The 17,414-nt window shown below is 42.1% G+C and overlaps 1 protein-coding gene across 2 annotated transcripts in view; it reads left to right on the top strand.

Annotated features, from left to right (window-relative positions):
* MGAT4A (alpha-1,3-mannosyl-glycoprotein 4-beta-N-acetylglucosaminyltransferase A) overlaps positions 1–17,414 on the top strand; it is a 56,190-nt gene that overhangs the window by 21,603 nt on the left and 17,173 nt on the right. For both annotated transcript variants that reach the window (XM_079972801.1, XM_079972802.1), the window contains 6 exons: positions 3,501–3,668; positions 4,988–5,128; positions 7,457–7,590; positions 13,572–13,618; positions 14,471–14,584; positions 15,119–15,194. In XM_079972801.1, the coding sequence (XP_079828927.1) occupies positions 3,501–3,668; positions 4,988–5,128; positions 7,457–7,590; positions 13,572–13,618; positions 14,471–14,584; positions 15,119–15,194 (680 nt within the window). The remainder of the gene's footprint in view (positions 1–3,500; positions 3,669–4,987; positions 5,129–7,456; positions 7,591–13,571; positions 13,619–14,470; positions 14,585–15,118; positions 15,195–17,414) is intronic.

Below are 17,414 nucleotides of genomic sequence, written 5' to 3'. Positions count from 1 at the left end.
CAACACAGATAAAAATTTGACAACTGAGGTTCCACTGTACTTAATTTAGAAGTTGGTTAGGAATAATGGAAGTCATGAATGGTTCCATCAGGAGTTTATCCTACAATGTGCCCACCTGGCAACTGAGAAGCTAGGGTCATATTGGTAGAGTGTGTGTGTGGGGGGGGGGGGAGATCACATGACTGCATGCTTCTCCATGGAGCTGGGAGAGAGAAACCTTTATTCTTGATACCTCGGTTTTCTGTGAGCAGGGGATTCCTTGTATGGGGGAAACCTTGGCATGTGAATCCTTATTCACAATCTGGAGTGTTGAAATGCATATGGAGGTTTACCACCTGTAAGAACTTGGCTCAAGCACCACCTGAGTGTACAGATTCTTAACCACAGGAATGCTTGTTCTTTCTCCTCTTTGTAAATACATCTAAGCCAAAAGAAGCAGACTATAGGAGGTTCATAAGGTGAAACTAGGGTTCGTGGAACTAACGGGTACCTTGAACCCTGTTGTTGTTGCCTGTGTTATGAATCAAAACTGAACTTCGTCACTTGTCTTTGTTTTCTTATACTGAGAGCACAGGTTGGATGTTTGCCCAGAACTTTTAGTGCTACAATGTTAGGTTGCTCCAGCGCTCAACTGCAAATTGCATATACCGGTAGTATCCCTAGGCTATGATGCTAAGATCAGAACGATATGGGGGCAGGGAGTGGGAAAGCCACTAAGCATTTCTATACGTAATGGGTAGCAGTTGAAATTGTCACTCTGTGGATGGAAGAAGTATGTCTTTGAAGAGAAAGGTTTCTTCCGTTCAGAGATGCCACCCATAACCTCTGAGTTTCATAAATAATAATAATAATAATAATAATAATAATAATAATAATAATAATTTATTATTTATACCCCGCCCATCTGGCTGGGCCTCCCCAGCCACTCTGGGCGGCTTCCATAGAAAGCAAAAATACAATAAAATATCACACGTTAAAAACTTCCCTGAACAGGGCTGCCTTAAGATGTCTTCTGAATGTCAGGTAGTTGTTAATCGCTTTGACATCTGCTGGAAGGGCGTTCCACAGGGCGGGCGCCACTACCGAGAAGGCCCTCTGCCTGGTTCCCTGTAGCTTTACTTCTCGCAGTGAGGGAACCGCCAGAAGGCCCTCGGCGCTAGACCTCAGCGTCCGGGCAGAATGATGGGGGTGGAGACGCTCCTTCAGGTATACTGGACCGAGGCCGTTTAGGGCTTTAAAGGTCAGCACCAACACTTTGAATTGTGCTCGGAAACGTACTGGGAGCCAATGTAGGTCTTTCAAGACCGGTGTTATATGGTCTCGGCGGCCGCTCCCAGTCACCAGTCTAGCTGCCGCATTCTGGATTAGTTGTAGTTTCCGAGTCACCTTCAAAGGTAGCCCCACGTAGAGTGCATTGCAGTAGTCCAAGCGGGAGATAACCAGAGCATGCACCACTCTGGCGAGACAGTCCGCAGGCAGATAGGGTCTCAGCCTACGTACCAGATGGAGCTGGTAAACAGCTGCCCTGGACACAGATTTGATCTGTGCCTCCATGGACAGCTGTGAGTCCAAAATGACTCCCAGGCTGCGCACCTGGGCCTTCAGGGGCACAGTTACCCCATTCAGGACCAGGGAATTCTCCACACCTGCCCGCCTCCTGTCCCCCCAAAACAGCACTTCTGTCTTGTCAGGATTCAACCTCAATCTGTTAGCCGCCATCCATCCTCCAACCGCCTCCAGACACTCACACAGGACCTCCACCGCCTTCACTGGTTCTGATTTAAAGGAGAGGTAGAGCTGGGTATCATCCGCATACTGATGAACACCCAGCCCAAACCTCCTGATGATCTCTCCCAGCGGCTGCATGTAAATGTTGAAAAGCATGGGGGAGAGGACAGAACCCTGAGGCACCCCACAAGTGAGAGCCCAGGGGTCTGAACACTCATCCCCCACCACCACTTTCTGAACACGGCCCAGGAGGAAGGAGCGGAACCACTGTATGACAGTGCCCCTAGCTCCCAGCCCCTCAAGACGGTCCAGAAGGATGTTATGGTCGATGGTATCAAACGCCGCTGAGAGATCCAGCAGAACTAGGAAACAGCTCTCACCTTTGTCCCTAGCCCGCCGAAGATCATCAACCAGTGCGACCAAGGCAGTTTCAGTCCCATGATGAGGCCTGAATCCCGACTGGAAGGGATCCAAATGGTCCGCTTCTTCCAGGCGTGCCTGGAGTTGTTCGGCCACCGCTCGCTCAATCACCTTGCCCAAGAATGGAAGATTTGAAACTGGGCGATAGTTGGCCATCGTGGCCGCATCTAAAGATGGTTTTTTAAGAAGCGGTTTAATAATAAAGTGACAAGAATGCAACCATGCTGAAGTGCCATACTGCATTGTGGGGCACTGCCTAGGTTTTTGCTCCAGACACCAACATTCTTACACTCTCAGCTCAGTCTTTTAACTACATGGCACAGTCTTGATTGTAGTTGTTCTCTAGACTGCAAAGCAGACTTGGAAGATTGCAAGATCCTTGCATCATCTTTCGGGCCCCCTTCCGAATGCCTCTGAGTCTTGGGATTGCAAGATTTCTTCTTGCTACAGGAATCAAAGGTCATGAGCTCTTTCCTTATACTGTACTTTTAGGGTCTAGTCAAATGGGCACAGATGCTCTGGAATGTGCAGTTTCCTCTCCCCAAGGAATGATGTTGGCTTTTAATTTTATGTTTTGCTAAAAATGAAGTCCTGTTTGTTGTCATCAGTCACTAGAATTTGCTTTTCCTGACTCTGGCAATGTTGCAGAGCCACCTTTCCAAAGACTCACTCACTCTCCTCCCATTCATACAAGTTAAAACTGATGACATAAAACCAGTAAAGGTAAAGGTAAAGGGACCCCTGACCATTAGGTCCAGTCGTGACCGACTCTGGGGTTGCGCACTCATCTTGCTCTATAGGCCAAGGGAGCCGGCGTTTGTCCGCAAATAGCTTCCGGGTCATGTGGCCAGCATGACTAAGCCTCTTCTGATGAACCAGAGCAACACACGGAAACACCATTTACCTTCCCACCGGAGCGGTCCCTATTTATCTACTTGCACTTTGACGTGCTTTCGAACTGCTAGGTTGCCAGGAGCAGGGCCGAGCAACGGGAGCTCACCCAGTCGCGGGGATTCGAACCGCCAACCTTCTGATTGACAAGTCCTAGGCTCTGTGGTTTAACCCACAGCGCCACCAATAACAGTATACATGAACATATTCACAAAGACTCATTTTGCAAAATAATACTGTTACGGTGTAATTGTATTTCTTCTTGGTTCTCCTAGTGCAGATAAGTCCTTCGGTCTATTTCCACCTGCTAAATTGTATCTGAAGAAATGTTATATTACTAGATTGGAGTCTCTATGTTATTTCCTTGAACTGAAAACATTTTTTTTTACAGGAGAAGCAGCGTTCACATATGTCATGACAGACTTAAAACAGCGAATAACCTGCATTATTTCCACTTCTAGAAAAGCTGATTGCTTATCAAAGGGAATTTCATGCTTTGAAAGAACGTCTTCGCGTAGCTGAGCACCGAACCCTGCAGCGTTCTTCTGAATTAAATGCCATCTTGGAGCAGTTCAGACGGGCAGTTGCAGAAACAAATGGAAGTAAGGATGCACTGAGCAGTGTTTCAGGTACAGACTAATTTTCTTATTATTATTATTTCTTTAAAAAATACAAATTAAAGATTGACATGTTTGCCACTTGACTTCTCTCAATCTTTTTCTCCTTGTGCATTTGTAAATATTCATTTGTTGACGAGTTTGTAAATAAAAACTAGCTAATATTTCCTTCCTTGCTCTTTCCTTCAGAATTAACTTTGTTCCACCTTTAGAGTGCGTGTGAGAAGCAAGTTCTCAGATTCAGATTTGCACAGGATCCAATTTCTTGCTCTGTGCTGAATGTTTGAACATGAAGGAAATACACTATACCTTGCATCTAGAGATTATTACCTGGTTTCTGTTGCTTTGGTGAAGCAACCTGATATCCAGGCTACGAATACCTAAATAAAATTTCATTTTCCCAGTACAGGAATAAATGTCATTTATTGTAACGTTGGAAGGGACCCCCGGGGGTCATGCAATGCAGGAATCTCAGCTAAAGCATCCATGACAGATGTCAACTGCTTGTCTATATTTGCATTCTTTCTTATTTCCAGCGTCTTGAGATATGATTTGGTTCCATGGAGGATTCTGGATTTGATCTCTGTATAATGTGTGCAGAGAATTTATCCATTTGGGCCAATGGGGGGGGGCACGTTCTCTTTTAAAGCCCCCTGGTGCCAAACTTCTTGCTTTGGTGACTTCATTATAGATTAATCATGGGGGGGGGGGGGGAATACATAAAACCAGATTGGACTCCCTCAGGTGCAAAAACTCATCTAGGCTTTGTTTTCGTAATGACAACTGTTTCTTAAACCCATGTAAGTTAATGTAGTAGTGCAATTGGTTAGACTGGAAAACACTTCTACTTTAGTATACTTAGCTTACACAGAACTGCAATTGCCAGCATTCCCCAGGCAGAGGGATTGGTTGTAAAACCACCCTTGGAATTGTAGAAACAGAAGTTTCCCTAGAACTCTCAGCACCCTTAACAAACTACAGTTCTCAGGATTCTTAGGGGCTGTTTAAAGTGGTCATACAATGCTTTAAATGTACAGGGCATTAGGTGGGGACCTAAGCTGCATTAGTTTGAAAAAGAGCAACAAGCCCTCTTCATTTGTGTAGCCGACTTTCAAATGTTTCACAGAATGCTGCTTCCATTCCCAGGCAAATCACTATTTTGTTACATTCTATGACTATTGCTTTTATTTTAGAATTTTTTAAAAAAATATTCTGTTTCATATAAACCTGTGAAATGTGTACAGTTCCTTACACTTTGGGTTAGATACTTGGTTAGGGTCCATTTTGGTTGGATGAATGCATAGCTATATAATGTATATATTTGTTTTCAGACGAAACGTTAAAACTTCTGAAGGAGTTAACAAGCAGGAAAGCTCTTCAAGTGCCAAATATATATTACCACTTGCCTCATTTATTGAAAAATGAAGGAAGCCTTCGACCTTCAGTGCAGGTTGGCCTTGGAAGAACCGGAGGTAAAACTGACAATATTTCTATGATTGATGCGCTTAAAGATGTATACAAACCCTTGTGGCTGTAGCGAAAAGGCTCAGTACATGACTACTCACAGACAAAAGATATAGGAATCTTACTTCTTTTGTTAGCTGTCTCTTAGAATTCAGGTTGAATCCAAGGTCGAAGAAGCTTGTCTTTAACCTTCTCTTTTATTGTCTCATGCAGATCCCACACTTTTGATGTTAAGGTATAATAAAAAAAAACCCACTAATTTGAAGCAGCATGCCTATTCTTAAATTAAGTTTTTAAAAATAACAATGCATGGGTTTTCCCACATGCTCACAAATTAGTAGGCTGGGGTGGAATTCAGTGTTGTGCTATTACAAACGTTCCATCTGTGCAAGCAATTACAGCTTGCCAGATGGAACGACCCTCCTCCCTTCTCCTCTCCCCACATGCTCTTCTGGAGGCTCTCCTGACCCCCCCAGAGCCAATTGGGGGGAGGCATGGGAGAGGAGAGGTGGGGAAGCCCCTTTGCACAAGGGGAGATCCTTGCACAGGGTTCCACTGATGGGCACATTAAGTGAGTCCTGCCCATTGTTTCCATGCTGTGTAGGGACTGTAGAATGTGGAATATAGGGGTAGGTAACTGGGCCTCCTTTAGTTGCTTATTGCTTTTCTTTTTGGCAAGTGTTTAAAGTACACAAAGTAGTTCCAATAAAATATAATCACCTTGGTCCAAGGAGACCAATGCAACTGCTGCTTATTAATTTTTTTGCATGCACAGTGGGGACTATTATTTATTTTTCTCCTTGCCAACTCCTCTGCAGCCCATCAAGAAATGGTCTCTGACACTCCTGAGTCAATAGGATGGTGTTGTATGTAGTAAGGAAAACTAACAGTGCACTTCAGACATTGGCCTGGTTCCCACATGACACTAAACCATGGTTTATAACTTGACCATCTGAACCTGGCCCAGTGTTATAACTATGGTTTGTTAATCACAAACAAACCACACTTGCAAGCCATGGTTCACTGATTGTTTATAAACCATGATGGTAAATGTGTGCTTCTTGTTCTGAAATTGCACCCAGAAAAAATTGGTGTGTGAAGTGACCTGTCTAGTATTTCATAAGACACAGAGGAGTTGTTGTTGAGAAAATGAAGGAAGACGCACTGCGTAAGTAGATCTTTGGCCCAAGGTAAATGGGTTGTACATTCTCCTTCAGTTTTGATTCTTTCATGTTATGCTACTGAATGCCAGTCCTGCAAAACAGATTAGTAGGACTTGAGTCATGAAGACATCTCCTGAGAAATGTTCGCTATTGAATTATGGGTGTCTGTCTGCAAAACATTATTTTCACATCCGTTGCTCTGCATGGATTGTTAAGTCTGCATTATCTAGTAGCCCAAAGTTTTCATAATCCAACTTCTGTTGGTTGGCTTTTTAATAATAATAATAATAATAATAATAATAATAATAATAATAATAGAGAGGCTTTGCATTTGTGGATTTTGTACTGTTTGGATTTAACGAGAGGTGTGTGTTTTAATGCATGTCAGGTATGACAGGCACATGATCAAGCATTATGGTTTATACGTATGCTTTATATGTATGCATGAAAACTCTTTTTAATGGAAAGGGTTTCATCAGGCAAGTGACTTGTATGACTTGTATCATGCACTTGTTGGCAAAATCCAACTTAAAATCTGTAAAAAGTAAAGATGGCAGTTCTGGGACAGCTTCAGACAACCAGCTCAGCAGCTTCCCTCCCTCCCCCCCCCCAAAAAAAAACAACTGTGATGGTTTTTCAGTTGTTCTGCAATGGTTTCTCACCACCCATTGACTGAGGAGGCTGCTTGTGTTAATAAAGTTGATTGGGGAAGGGGTTTCAATTACTGTACAGGAACTGAGGAAGAAAAAGTAGGTGATGCTGATTTTGGATTAGTCATAATGGATAGGAGCTATGTAGCTATGAAAAACTTTTGGGGGGAGCCTTTTGGGGGGGAAAGTTGTATCTTGCACAATCCAACATTTGAACAAAATTCAATTTTCCTGACCAAAGAGAGGCTGAAACATTGGTCTGAGACTTTTATACAAACACACCACCCACAAGAGAACCACCCCCCCCGCCCAAATGTATGCTTCCTGTTTTGATCATACCTGTAGTATTGAAATTGTTTTTGTTCCTTTACACCGAAATCCAAATCAAACAACCAAAAAATCACCCCTTGATTATGCCCTGTTTCACTCTGTTATGTTTTAAAGTATTTTTACACCTTGCATAACAAACCACATTCTTTCCTGTTCAAACCACCCGAGTGAATTGCTCATTGTTGTTTTTCAGTTTCTATAGTAATGGGAATTCCGACTGTAAAGAGAAAAGTAAAATCTTACCTTACAGAAACTCTTCACTCACTGATTGACAAGCTGTCTCCAGAAGAGAAACTAGACTGTGTTATGGTTGTCTTCATAGGAGAGGTAAGCCCAAGGCAGGCTGTTACCATTGTAGCTCTGTTTCTGATTGCAAGAAGCACCAGTGTGTGGGATGTTACTGCTCCTTAGGTCATTTGTAAGTTTTGTGTTTCATCTCTTCCTGCTGTATAGTCATACTGAAAATGTTTTGCCTTCTCTGAACATGAAGAGGCTCACTGCGTATGGAATTACATCTTATTACACTCTCCTACACTGAGTGGGCTTAAGTTCAGTAGGGAGAATTAAGCATATCTTTAAAATAGTTCTCATTTAAATACTTTGCTTGCATTTGCATGTGCATTCGTATGGACAGTGAAATAAAACCTGCATTTCTGATGGAAAATGGTGATTTCTGGCTAGCGGCTTGAGCTACGTATGTATGGGTGATAGTTTCGTTATTCCTGTAGTAAGATACAATTGTGATGCTATCAGCTGCTAAAGGCACTTAACAGAGGAAACAGACTTATGCCACAACTACAGCGATGTTCTGCAAACAAACAAACAAACAAACAAACAAACAAGACAGAGCTTGCCTGTAATTGTGATGTGAGAAAAAACCATCTTCCTCCAGTTTCTATCTTGCGCAAGCATGCAGTGGCAAGAAGGTAGTCTTCGAGGTGTTGTGGGCACTGCCACCCTGCCTCAGTTTTTAAAAGCAGCACCAGAGCAGCAGTGTGAACTCTTGCTACTCCACAGCCCTGGAGTATTGCTAGGTCCTGATCCTGGATATGAAAGTTAAGCGGCTGTGCTTTAATTAGTGATAAGTGCCCAGAGCCCAAGCCCATGCTTTGTAACAATCCAGAACAATTGAGGATTAGACATTAAGATGAAGATTTTTATAATTATGCAATCCACCTTCATGATGCTTTTTTACTAAGACCAGCCAAATATATGCTTTTGACCTGAAGACCTTACTGTCTAAATTTTGATAGAAAGGGAGAGAAAAATGTATTAATAAGGAATGGACATGAGTATACAATTACACGTATAGCCTTGTTTATTAAATTTGTATACAGTGGTAGCTCGGGTTAAGTACTTAATTCGTTCCGGAGGTCTGTTCTTAACCTGAAACTGTTCTTAACCTGAAGCAACACTTTAGCTAATGGGGCCTCCTGCTGCCGCCATGCCGCCAGAGCACGATTTCTGTTCTTATCCTGAAGCAAAGTTCTTAACCTGAAGCACTATTTCTGGGTTATCGGAGTCTGTAACCTGAAGCGTATGTAACTTGAAGCGTATGTAACCCAAGGTACCATTGTACTGCCCTTCATCTGAAGGCACTGCTGATCTGGGTTCTGGTGTTACCCAAATTTCCTGATTTCATCTTAGGCAAAAAGCACCTGTTAAGTCTGTGCTCATTGAACCTATAATGGGGCATTTTGCTTTCTCTTTCTTGTTTAACTGAAAGAAAATAAATACATTGTGTGCATTAATACATGACTGTTGAATTGCCTAATTAACTGGATAGGTACTAACACAAAATGTGTTTGCGCGGCTGTAACAAATTTAAGATCGATTGAGAACGGTCAGGAAACTGATTTATTTCTGGAGGCTAATCCGTTAGAATACAAAATATCATCCAAACAGTTCTTCAGTACTCTGTCCCCACATATGTTTCAAAGAAATTAAGTGACTCTCCAGAGTCCAGACATTTGATTTTACAATTATCAAATCACATTTAGTCAACGCTATTTTTCTAGAAAAAGAGGTGCTGGAATTCCCCATGTGTTCTTTTATAATGGCAATGGGGCCCATCTGAAAAGTGCTGGAACTGAGTTGCGGCGAGTTCCGGCTGAAAAAAAGCCCTGCAATTAGTTCAAATAAATCCCATAAGGCGTAACTCTACTCTCAATCTTTCAACATTAATTTATTTTTTCTGCCTGAATATTAAGTAAAAAACTGGTCTTTCTAATTGGAAGGATTTTCAAACACATCTCTAGGTATTGTGTATTTACCCTCCAACCCCTTGTCATCGGGTAGTTAGCTTTACAATACATTTTACACTTGGATTGGAGGTTAAGCAATAAACAGTGAGATAGTCAGAACAAACATGGCATACAGTGGTGCCTCGCAAGACAAAATTAATCCGTTCCGTGAGGCTCTCCGTATAGCGGTTTTTTCGTCTTGCGAAGCAAGCCCATTGACAGCTTAGCGGATTAGCGCTATTAGCGGTTTAGCGGCTTTTAGCGGATCAGCTGATAAGCGGCTTAAGGCTTAGGAAAAGGGGGGGAAAAGGGAAAAAACCCCGCAGGAACTCGCAAGACATTTTCGTCTTGCGAAGCAAGCCCATAAGGAAATTCGTTTTGCGAAGCGCCTCCAAAACAGAAAACCCTTTCGTCTAGCGGGTTTTCCATCTTGCGAGGCGTTCGTCTTGCGGGGCATCACTGTACGGTAATTTAGAGAGAGTAAATGACTGCCCAAACCTAGGCTGTGATCAGCCACTTTTTGGAGTAACGTTTTTTCAGTTGCCTATTGCAGGTTAAAGTGAAAAGCGGCTGGGGGAGGGGGGGATGTGGTGGGAGAGCAGAGAAAAGGAGCAAACTGAGCTGTGGAAATCCCATACAAAACCAGTATGTTTTTGTTATCAACCAACATAAGGACATAGGAAGCTTCCGTATACAGTGGTACCTCAGTTTACAAACTTTTCCGTTCCGGAAGTCCGTTCTTAAACCAAAACCATTCTTAAACCGAGGCGCGTTTTCCCTAATGAGGCCTCCCACCGCTGGTGCCCTTCCACTGTTCGGCTTCCGTTCTTAGACCAAGGTAAAGTTCGCAAACCGGGACGCTACGTCCGGTTTTGCGGAGTCCGTAAACCGAATAGTTCATAAACAGGGCTGTACTTAAACCGAGGTACCGCTGTACTGATTCAGACCTTTAGTCCATCCGACATGCTTTGTTTAAATCAGTGTTCCCCAAACTTGGGGCTCCAGCTGTTTTTCAGACTACAATTCCCATCATCCCTGACCACTGGTGTTGCTGGCTAGGGATGATGGGAGTTGTAGTCCAAAACAGCTAGAAACACTGGTTTAAATTGACTACTAGGAGCTCTGCAGGTTTTCAGACAGGAGCCCTTTCCAGTCCTACCTCAAGATCCCAGGGATAGAACCTGGAATCTTCCACATGTGCTTTACAACTGAAAATATACTCTTTATGCTGAAATACCTTTAACAGCAGCCAGAAGAGTTTTAGACAAACTGTAGAAGCCTGCCAGTTCTCTGTACATTGTTTTAATTATATAAATTTGTAACAGTGAGGCTTGAAAGAGATTGCTTAAGCTAACTTCATTAGAAATATGAATGTGCTCCTTTATAAGACAGTTTGAGCTGCACAAAATGAGCATTGTGGAGTATCTCCTGTCCCCAGAAAATTTTTTGGGAACATATACTGTACCTTGTTTGCTAACCGAGGCAGCCAGCTCTGCAAATATATGGTTAAGACTGTTTGCCATGACTCTACATATTGCTTATTTAACTGCAGAAGCTACTATTGGCATTGAGCCTGGAGCAGCAACAGAGTTAGTCTGGAAGTTATGTAAACCTGTATTTGATGTAGTACACTTCTGTGTTGCATGTAAAGGAGGAATTATTGTACGAAGTTGTTTTTTTAAAACAAAACAAAACAAAACAAAACAAAACAAAAAACAGTCTTTCTAAATGGTGCACCAATTTCTAATTTGGAGCATGTATTTTTCCCGAACTGTACTTCCATCATGGAGATATTGCAGGTTCTCAGTACTCAGACCTCTACAGTTCTTTTACCCAAGGAAAATGCCATTTAGCCCCCTAGATACCACTTTTTTGCTGTTACAACTGATGTAATACAATCAGTTTCATAGATCTATGAAGCAGGGCATTTATGCCGGAACTGGGAAGACCACACAGCTTCCAAAGACAGTCTGGTACACAAAACAGTGTGAAACCAAAGGATAACTCATGGGCATGGTGAAAAAACATGTGTGAAATATAGGAGAGGCTTTGTGAGTCAGTTTCCTACTGCATTTCCTTTAGTACCACACTTCAGAGATGAGAGCACTTGCAAGGTAGATGTGTATTGTAGACAAGTGGGATATTTCTGATTATTCGTTTTAGCACTTTGCTTGTGTCTGTAAAAATTCAGCTTTTAGTAGTTTATAGTTTTACATATGATCAGTCAAGGGCAAAAACTCTGGCTGGTATGTGTTGAACCACATTTTGTTTTCCAATGCCTTGTTGGAACTTTCGTGCCAGATGGAAGGAAGTGCAGGTCAGTTTGTTGAAGTTAGCACAAGAAGAGCAGGGAACGTTCTGTATTTGTTGCTTTTCTTAGGCTGCCTTCAAAGGTAGATTATTCCAGGGTAGTGGTTTGTTGGCGCTGAGACACTCAGAGTAAGCAAAAGCGATGCCTTTTTATTAGAATGGTGTGTTAGACTGCAAGGTAAGGTAAAGGTCGCTTCACAGTGCAAATATGTTAATATATACCTCCTTTAAAGTTATAGAGAGGTAGAGGTACCCCTGCCCGTACGGGCCAGTCTTGACAGACTCTGGGGTTGTGCGCCCATCTCACTTAAGAGGCCAGGGGCCAGCGCTGTCCGGAGACACTTCCGGGTCACGTGGCCAGCGTGACATCGCTGCTCTGGCGAGCCAGAGCCGCACACGGAAACGCCGTTTACCTTCCCGCCGGTAAGCGGTCCCTATTTATCTAGCACCCGGAGGTGCTTTCGAACTGCTAGGTTGGCAGGCGCTGGGACTGAGCAGCGGGAGCGCACCCCGCCGCAGGGATTCGAACCGCCGACCTTTCGATCGGCAAGCCCTAGGCGCTGAGGCTTTAACCCACAGCGCCACCTGCGTCCCCCCCAAATCTTAGGAACCATCATTTTTAGAAAAGGGGTCTGGGAATTGTAGTCCCATGACTGGTAAACTGCATTTCCCAGGGTCCTGGGGGCGCTGGTGGAATGTGAAACAATCTAAATATACAACATGAAAAACCCTACAGATTGCATGTAGGGCAAATGTATCAAAAACAACCATGGTGGCTTAAGCAGTGTACGGTAGTTTAGCAACCCTTTGAGCTACGTGCTTTTCTAATGGATTTGGAGAGATTTTTCTGTACCCTTGGGGTAAATTCAGATTTGAGATTTATATAGAGCAGGATAAAAGCCTCTTCATTCCCCAGATCCGTTCAGAAACTAATTTTTGTGTGTCTGCCAAGACGTGATGACACAAATGTACATATCCATTGTTTCTGTAAGTGGGAGAAGCAACCTGGGGAAGGTGGAAAAGGGGACAGGAGTGAGACTTAGGTTCTAAGGAGTTTCTGTGAGCCACTGGTTCGAATCCTACCTTCCAGAGCAGGAGAAAACAAGCTTGCTCCATCTTCCATGTGACAGCCCTTGAGATATTTGAAGATGGCTATCGTATCTCCTCTCAGTCTCCTCTTTTCCAGACTAAAGATACCCAGCTCCTTCAACCATTCCTCATAGGACCTGGCTTCTAGACCCTTGATCATCCTAGTTTTAAATTACTGTTTTTCTCAACAACATACATAGAAGCAGTGACTGGAACCTTTCCCTATCCCTGATGCTTTTTATTTAGCCACAGAGAGCATTGCTTTAAAGATACATGTTTCATTCACAGTTGATATATGGCCATGGTTATTACAGGCTCTGTTTTCACTAAAGGCTGTAACACTGGGATTTGCTTAACTTGACGTGAATGCAGTAAATTCATAAACACAATTTTCTGAATTGAATTGAATTAAAAATTGTGCTGGCCAGTGTGCGAGATTGAAATCAACCCCTTGCTATTCTGTGTTTGAATGGACACATTTTGTGACCTCTGTCATGCTAACTTTTTGATGAACATTAATAATTAATTTATGTATTTAAATAATTTCTAAGCCACTTCACTGCTACTTGAATTTTTGAAAAAATGCTGTAGAAATTATACAATCATTTAATTTGTTATACTTGGTTCAAAAATGTTGCTTTAAAATGCCTCTTTTTCTCCCCCTAGACAGATCTTGATTATGTAAATGGCGTTGTAGCAAGCCTAGAAAAGGAGTAAGTTTATTTCATTGTTTATCCATTGTTTATTTCAGTTTTAGTAATAGTTTTCTTCATATGCATGGGTTGCATACTGTGGTAAATTGCATGGAGCAATTAGATGGTCTCAACTTGCAAAACAGCAAATGGGATTAAAAGGTTCAGTCTGTCATAAACGGATTATGTTGGCATGAAATAAATGGATTGCAAAGCACCTATGCTAAAGCTGCTATGCTAGCGCTGAAGTATAGAAGCAGTTACCTGCATACTTAAGAAGTTAATGCATATTGTGGTTTTAAATAATAGATTATGAGAATTAAGGCAGGACCCTAAAGCAATTTCTGCTTTTGTAGAAGACCTGGCTGCCAGTTCTTGCTAGTTGCAGCTGTTTGTGCATTGTTGGATTCTATCCCAGTGGGATTTTCAAGGGACATAGGAAGGTTTTGTGGAAGGGAGAGATCATGCAGAAGTCACCTTACAGCCTTTGGACCCCAACCTGTACATATCACTTTATATATGACTCTACATTAGTGGTTAAGCCAGGCATGGGCAAACCTGGCCCTCCAGATGTTTTGGGACTACAACTCCCATCATCCCTAGCTAACAGGACCAGTGGTCAGAGATGATGGGAGTTGTAGTCCCAAAACATCTGGAGGGCCGAGTTTGCCTATGCCTGGGTTAAGCTGATATTAACTTGGCCACAATATGATTAGGCTGATACTAATTTGCCTGGTGCTACTGGGTGAGCACTGTGACTGAACAGAAATTTGAACCAACCCAGCTCCAATATTTGATCACCACATTGGGTTTCTGGAGTGTAGTGTTCTCTAGAATAGTATATAACGACAAATTTGAACTTTTTGAATACAGGTTTTCTAAAGAAATCAGTTCTGGCTTGGTGGAAGTAATAGCTCCACCTGCATCCTACTATCCTGACTTGACAAACCTAAAAGAGACGTTTGGAGACTCAAAAGAAAGAGTCAGGTAAGAATTTCTCAGGGTACTGGGGAATAACAACTTCATTCATTGTAGATTGTAGAGTGCATTGAAAATTCAGGACATGGAAATTTCATAAATGGAAACTGCCATGTTCCCCCGTCTCCTAGTATTAATAGTAACTGGGGGTGAAATACTCAGATTGCTACCATAGGGGAGAAAGTTAATCTCTCTGCACCATGCTATTCTCCTGGTTTTGAAATTCCCTCTCCATGATGCTCACCCTACAGGGAAAACAAATAGGTACTTGAAATCTTGCTGCTTCTTTGTGGGACTGCTTGGTAAGATGGCTTGTAACAGGCCACAGCTGGACAGCCATTGGCTTGGTGGGAGAATCCTGCAATGAAACAACTGAAAGGGCAGACTACATTGCTTCTGGCAGGTCAGCTCCCCAAATGGTGACTCCAAAGAGGACTTCAGGGTTCACCACCATGATAGGAATGCTAGCTCCTGAAACCTTGTATATGCCTTCATTGCCTACTGAGAGGTTTAGCTTAGAAAACTAACTGTATTTAATTTCAGATGGCGGACAAAGCAGAATCTGGATTATTGTTTCCTTATGATGTATGCACAGAAAAAGGGTGTTTACTATATTCAGGTAAATTGTTGTTGTTTTACTTTGAATGGTGAAAACTAGTATCCAAGACATGTCCTGTGCTCTTGTAATCAGAATAAGAACAGTTATTTAGTTGAATTGCAGTGTTGGCATAGTATATGGGAATTGATTATAAGTGTTTGATAGATAGACCAAACAAACAAAAAGCCAAGCCAACTAAAGATGATGGGTATGTAAATCATAACTTTTTAGGAAAATAGAGCTAAAACAAGTAAGGTGATTTGTAGTTGTGTTTTCCCTTTAAATGTTTTAATTTAAAATATAAAATGCCTTAGTTAAATATTGTTGGGTTTTTTTTATTGTTAAAAAAGGATGCTAAGATTCTTTCCAGATTTGGTTGCTATTACTTTAGAAACAGCTGTAATTGCCAAGGTGATGCTTTGCAAATATGGTTTAGTTCGTCACATATGGCTGCAATAAGACCAAGATTGATATGCACATGCTTAGTTTCACACACTGTCTAAGTAGCTGACTCTAATTCAGTGAATCTAATTTGCTCCTGTAAAATTGAGCAGCTGCGTCATTTCTTGCCTGAATAGGATTTACAGAGAGCCAGTATGGTGTAGTGGTTAAGAGCGGTAGTCTTGTAATCTGGGGAACTGGGTTTGAGTCTCCGCTCCTCCACATGCAGCTGCTGGGTGACCTTGGGCCAGTCACACTTCTTTGAAGTCTCTCAGCCCCACTCACCTCACAGAGTGTTTGTTGTGGGGGAGGAAGGGAAAGGAGATTGTTAGCCGCTTTGAGACTCCTGAAGGGGAGTGAAAGGCGGGATATCAAATCCAAACTCTTCTTCTTCTTCTTCTTACAGTAAGAGCAAAAGCCTGTAATAACTACAGAGCTGCACAAATGTTTTTTTCCAGCTCTGCCTTCGATCCTACATCATCAAAGTAAATTTGGAAATAACACATTTTATCCTTTAAGTGATTCTCCTGCAGTGCCTTGCCCCTGCATAAAGCCAGCCATTCCATATCCTATCTGCACATAAAAGATGGGATTGCAACGAGAAATGGATAGAGTCAATGTCTGACATGATAATTCCTGCACTATTTGGTTTTTTTTTTTCTGGTATTCCCTTTTCACATGCACAAGCTTTTTGGAAGTTTATTAGATCCCAGATAACATCCTTATATAACTGTGTCCCTGTACAATAAACAGCTTTTAAAAAACCTATTGTGCAGGGTTGTTTTTGTTTTAAAAATGCTGTTTCTGTTGATATTGTTCCATCAGTGTTATTCCATGTGATAAATCTAACTGTGTAGGTGGATTTTAAAGGCATGGCTGTGTGGTCATGCAGTCTCTAGTTTGGCACCATGGAAAGAAATAATATTGGAGGTGTTGTGTTGTTTCCGAATGTGACCATCTTGTTGACTGAATGCATTTTTAATCTTTTGGAGGATTCCATTAGTGGAAACATGGGAGGTGATTTTTGCTGTTTTCCCCTTCAGCTTCCTTTGCACCCCTTGAACTCTACTCCAGAGGTTTGGGGCACCCATGGAACAATATGTTCGGTGGCAGAGGGGGAGTCACAACTGGAGATCGGAGAAATTTGTGTCCATGGTTCTCATGGAAGCCTGCACTGAATCAAATGTTGGATTCAGACCCTTCTCAAATATTTCTGTTTAGACGATGACCAACTTAGGGTCTCTTCAACCCTAAAATTTCATCAGTAATGGACTTCTCATAAGGGCAAGAAGGTTAAACCTCAATGAGAAAAAATAACCTTGTTAGCAATGGGACATGTTCTTGTTGATGGGCAATGTAGTTTTGATCACCAAAAGCATGTTTTTGTTTTTGTTTTCCATTTAATTTCTGAGTTAACAGGACAATCCTGCTCAGAAGTAAGTTGCAATTAATTAGTGAGATTCAGGGTGCTTCCAGATAGGGACTAGAACAGTGCAAACAAGCCATTCAGATATCACAACAGTAGGGTGTTTTTTCCCCTTTAATGGATTTTGCTTGGAAAGGATAAATTTAGATTAAATTTCAAACAAAATATGCACTGGCATTTTGATGCCCATGATGTTCTGGGGATGCTGCCAATTTTTTTTTTATTTAAAAAATGCATGCATGAAAGGCAGGCATCTTGCAATATACCCCTTACCGTGTATAGGATTGCAGCCTCTCAAAAATGATTGCCCTTTTCATTTATAGTTTGCAGTCTCCTCCCAGTGATTGCAGTTGAGGCAAATAATGAGGTTGTAT

The sequence above is a fragment of the Podarcis cretensis genome, assembly GCF_951804945.1.
Source record: "Podarcis cretensis genome assembly, chromosome: 4".
Lineage (NCBI taxonomy): Eukaryota > Metazoa > Chordata > Lepidosauria > Squamata > Lacertidae > Podarcis > Podarcis cretensis.
This window is presented reverse-complemented; position numbering and strand designations above follow the sequence as displayed.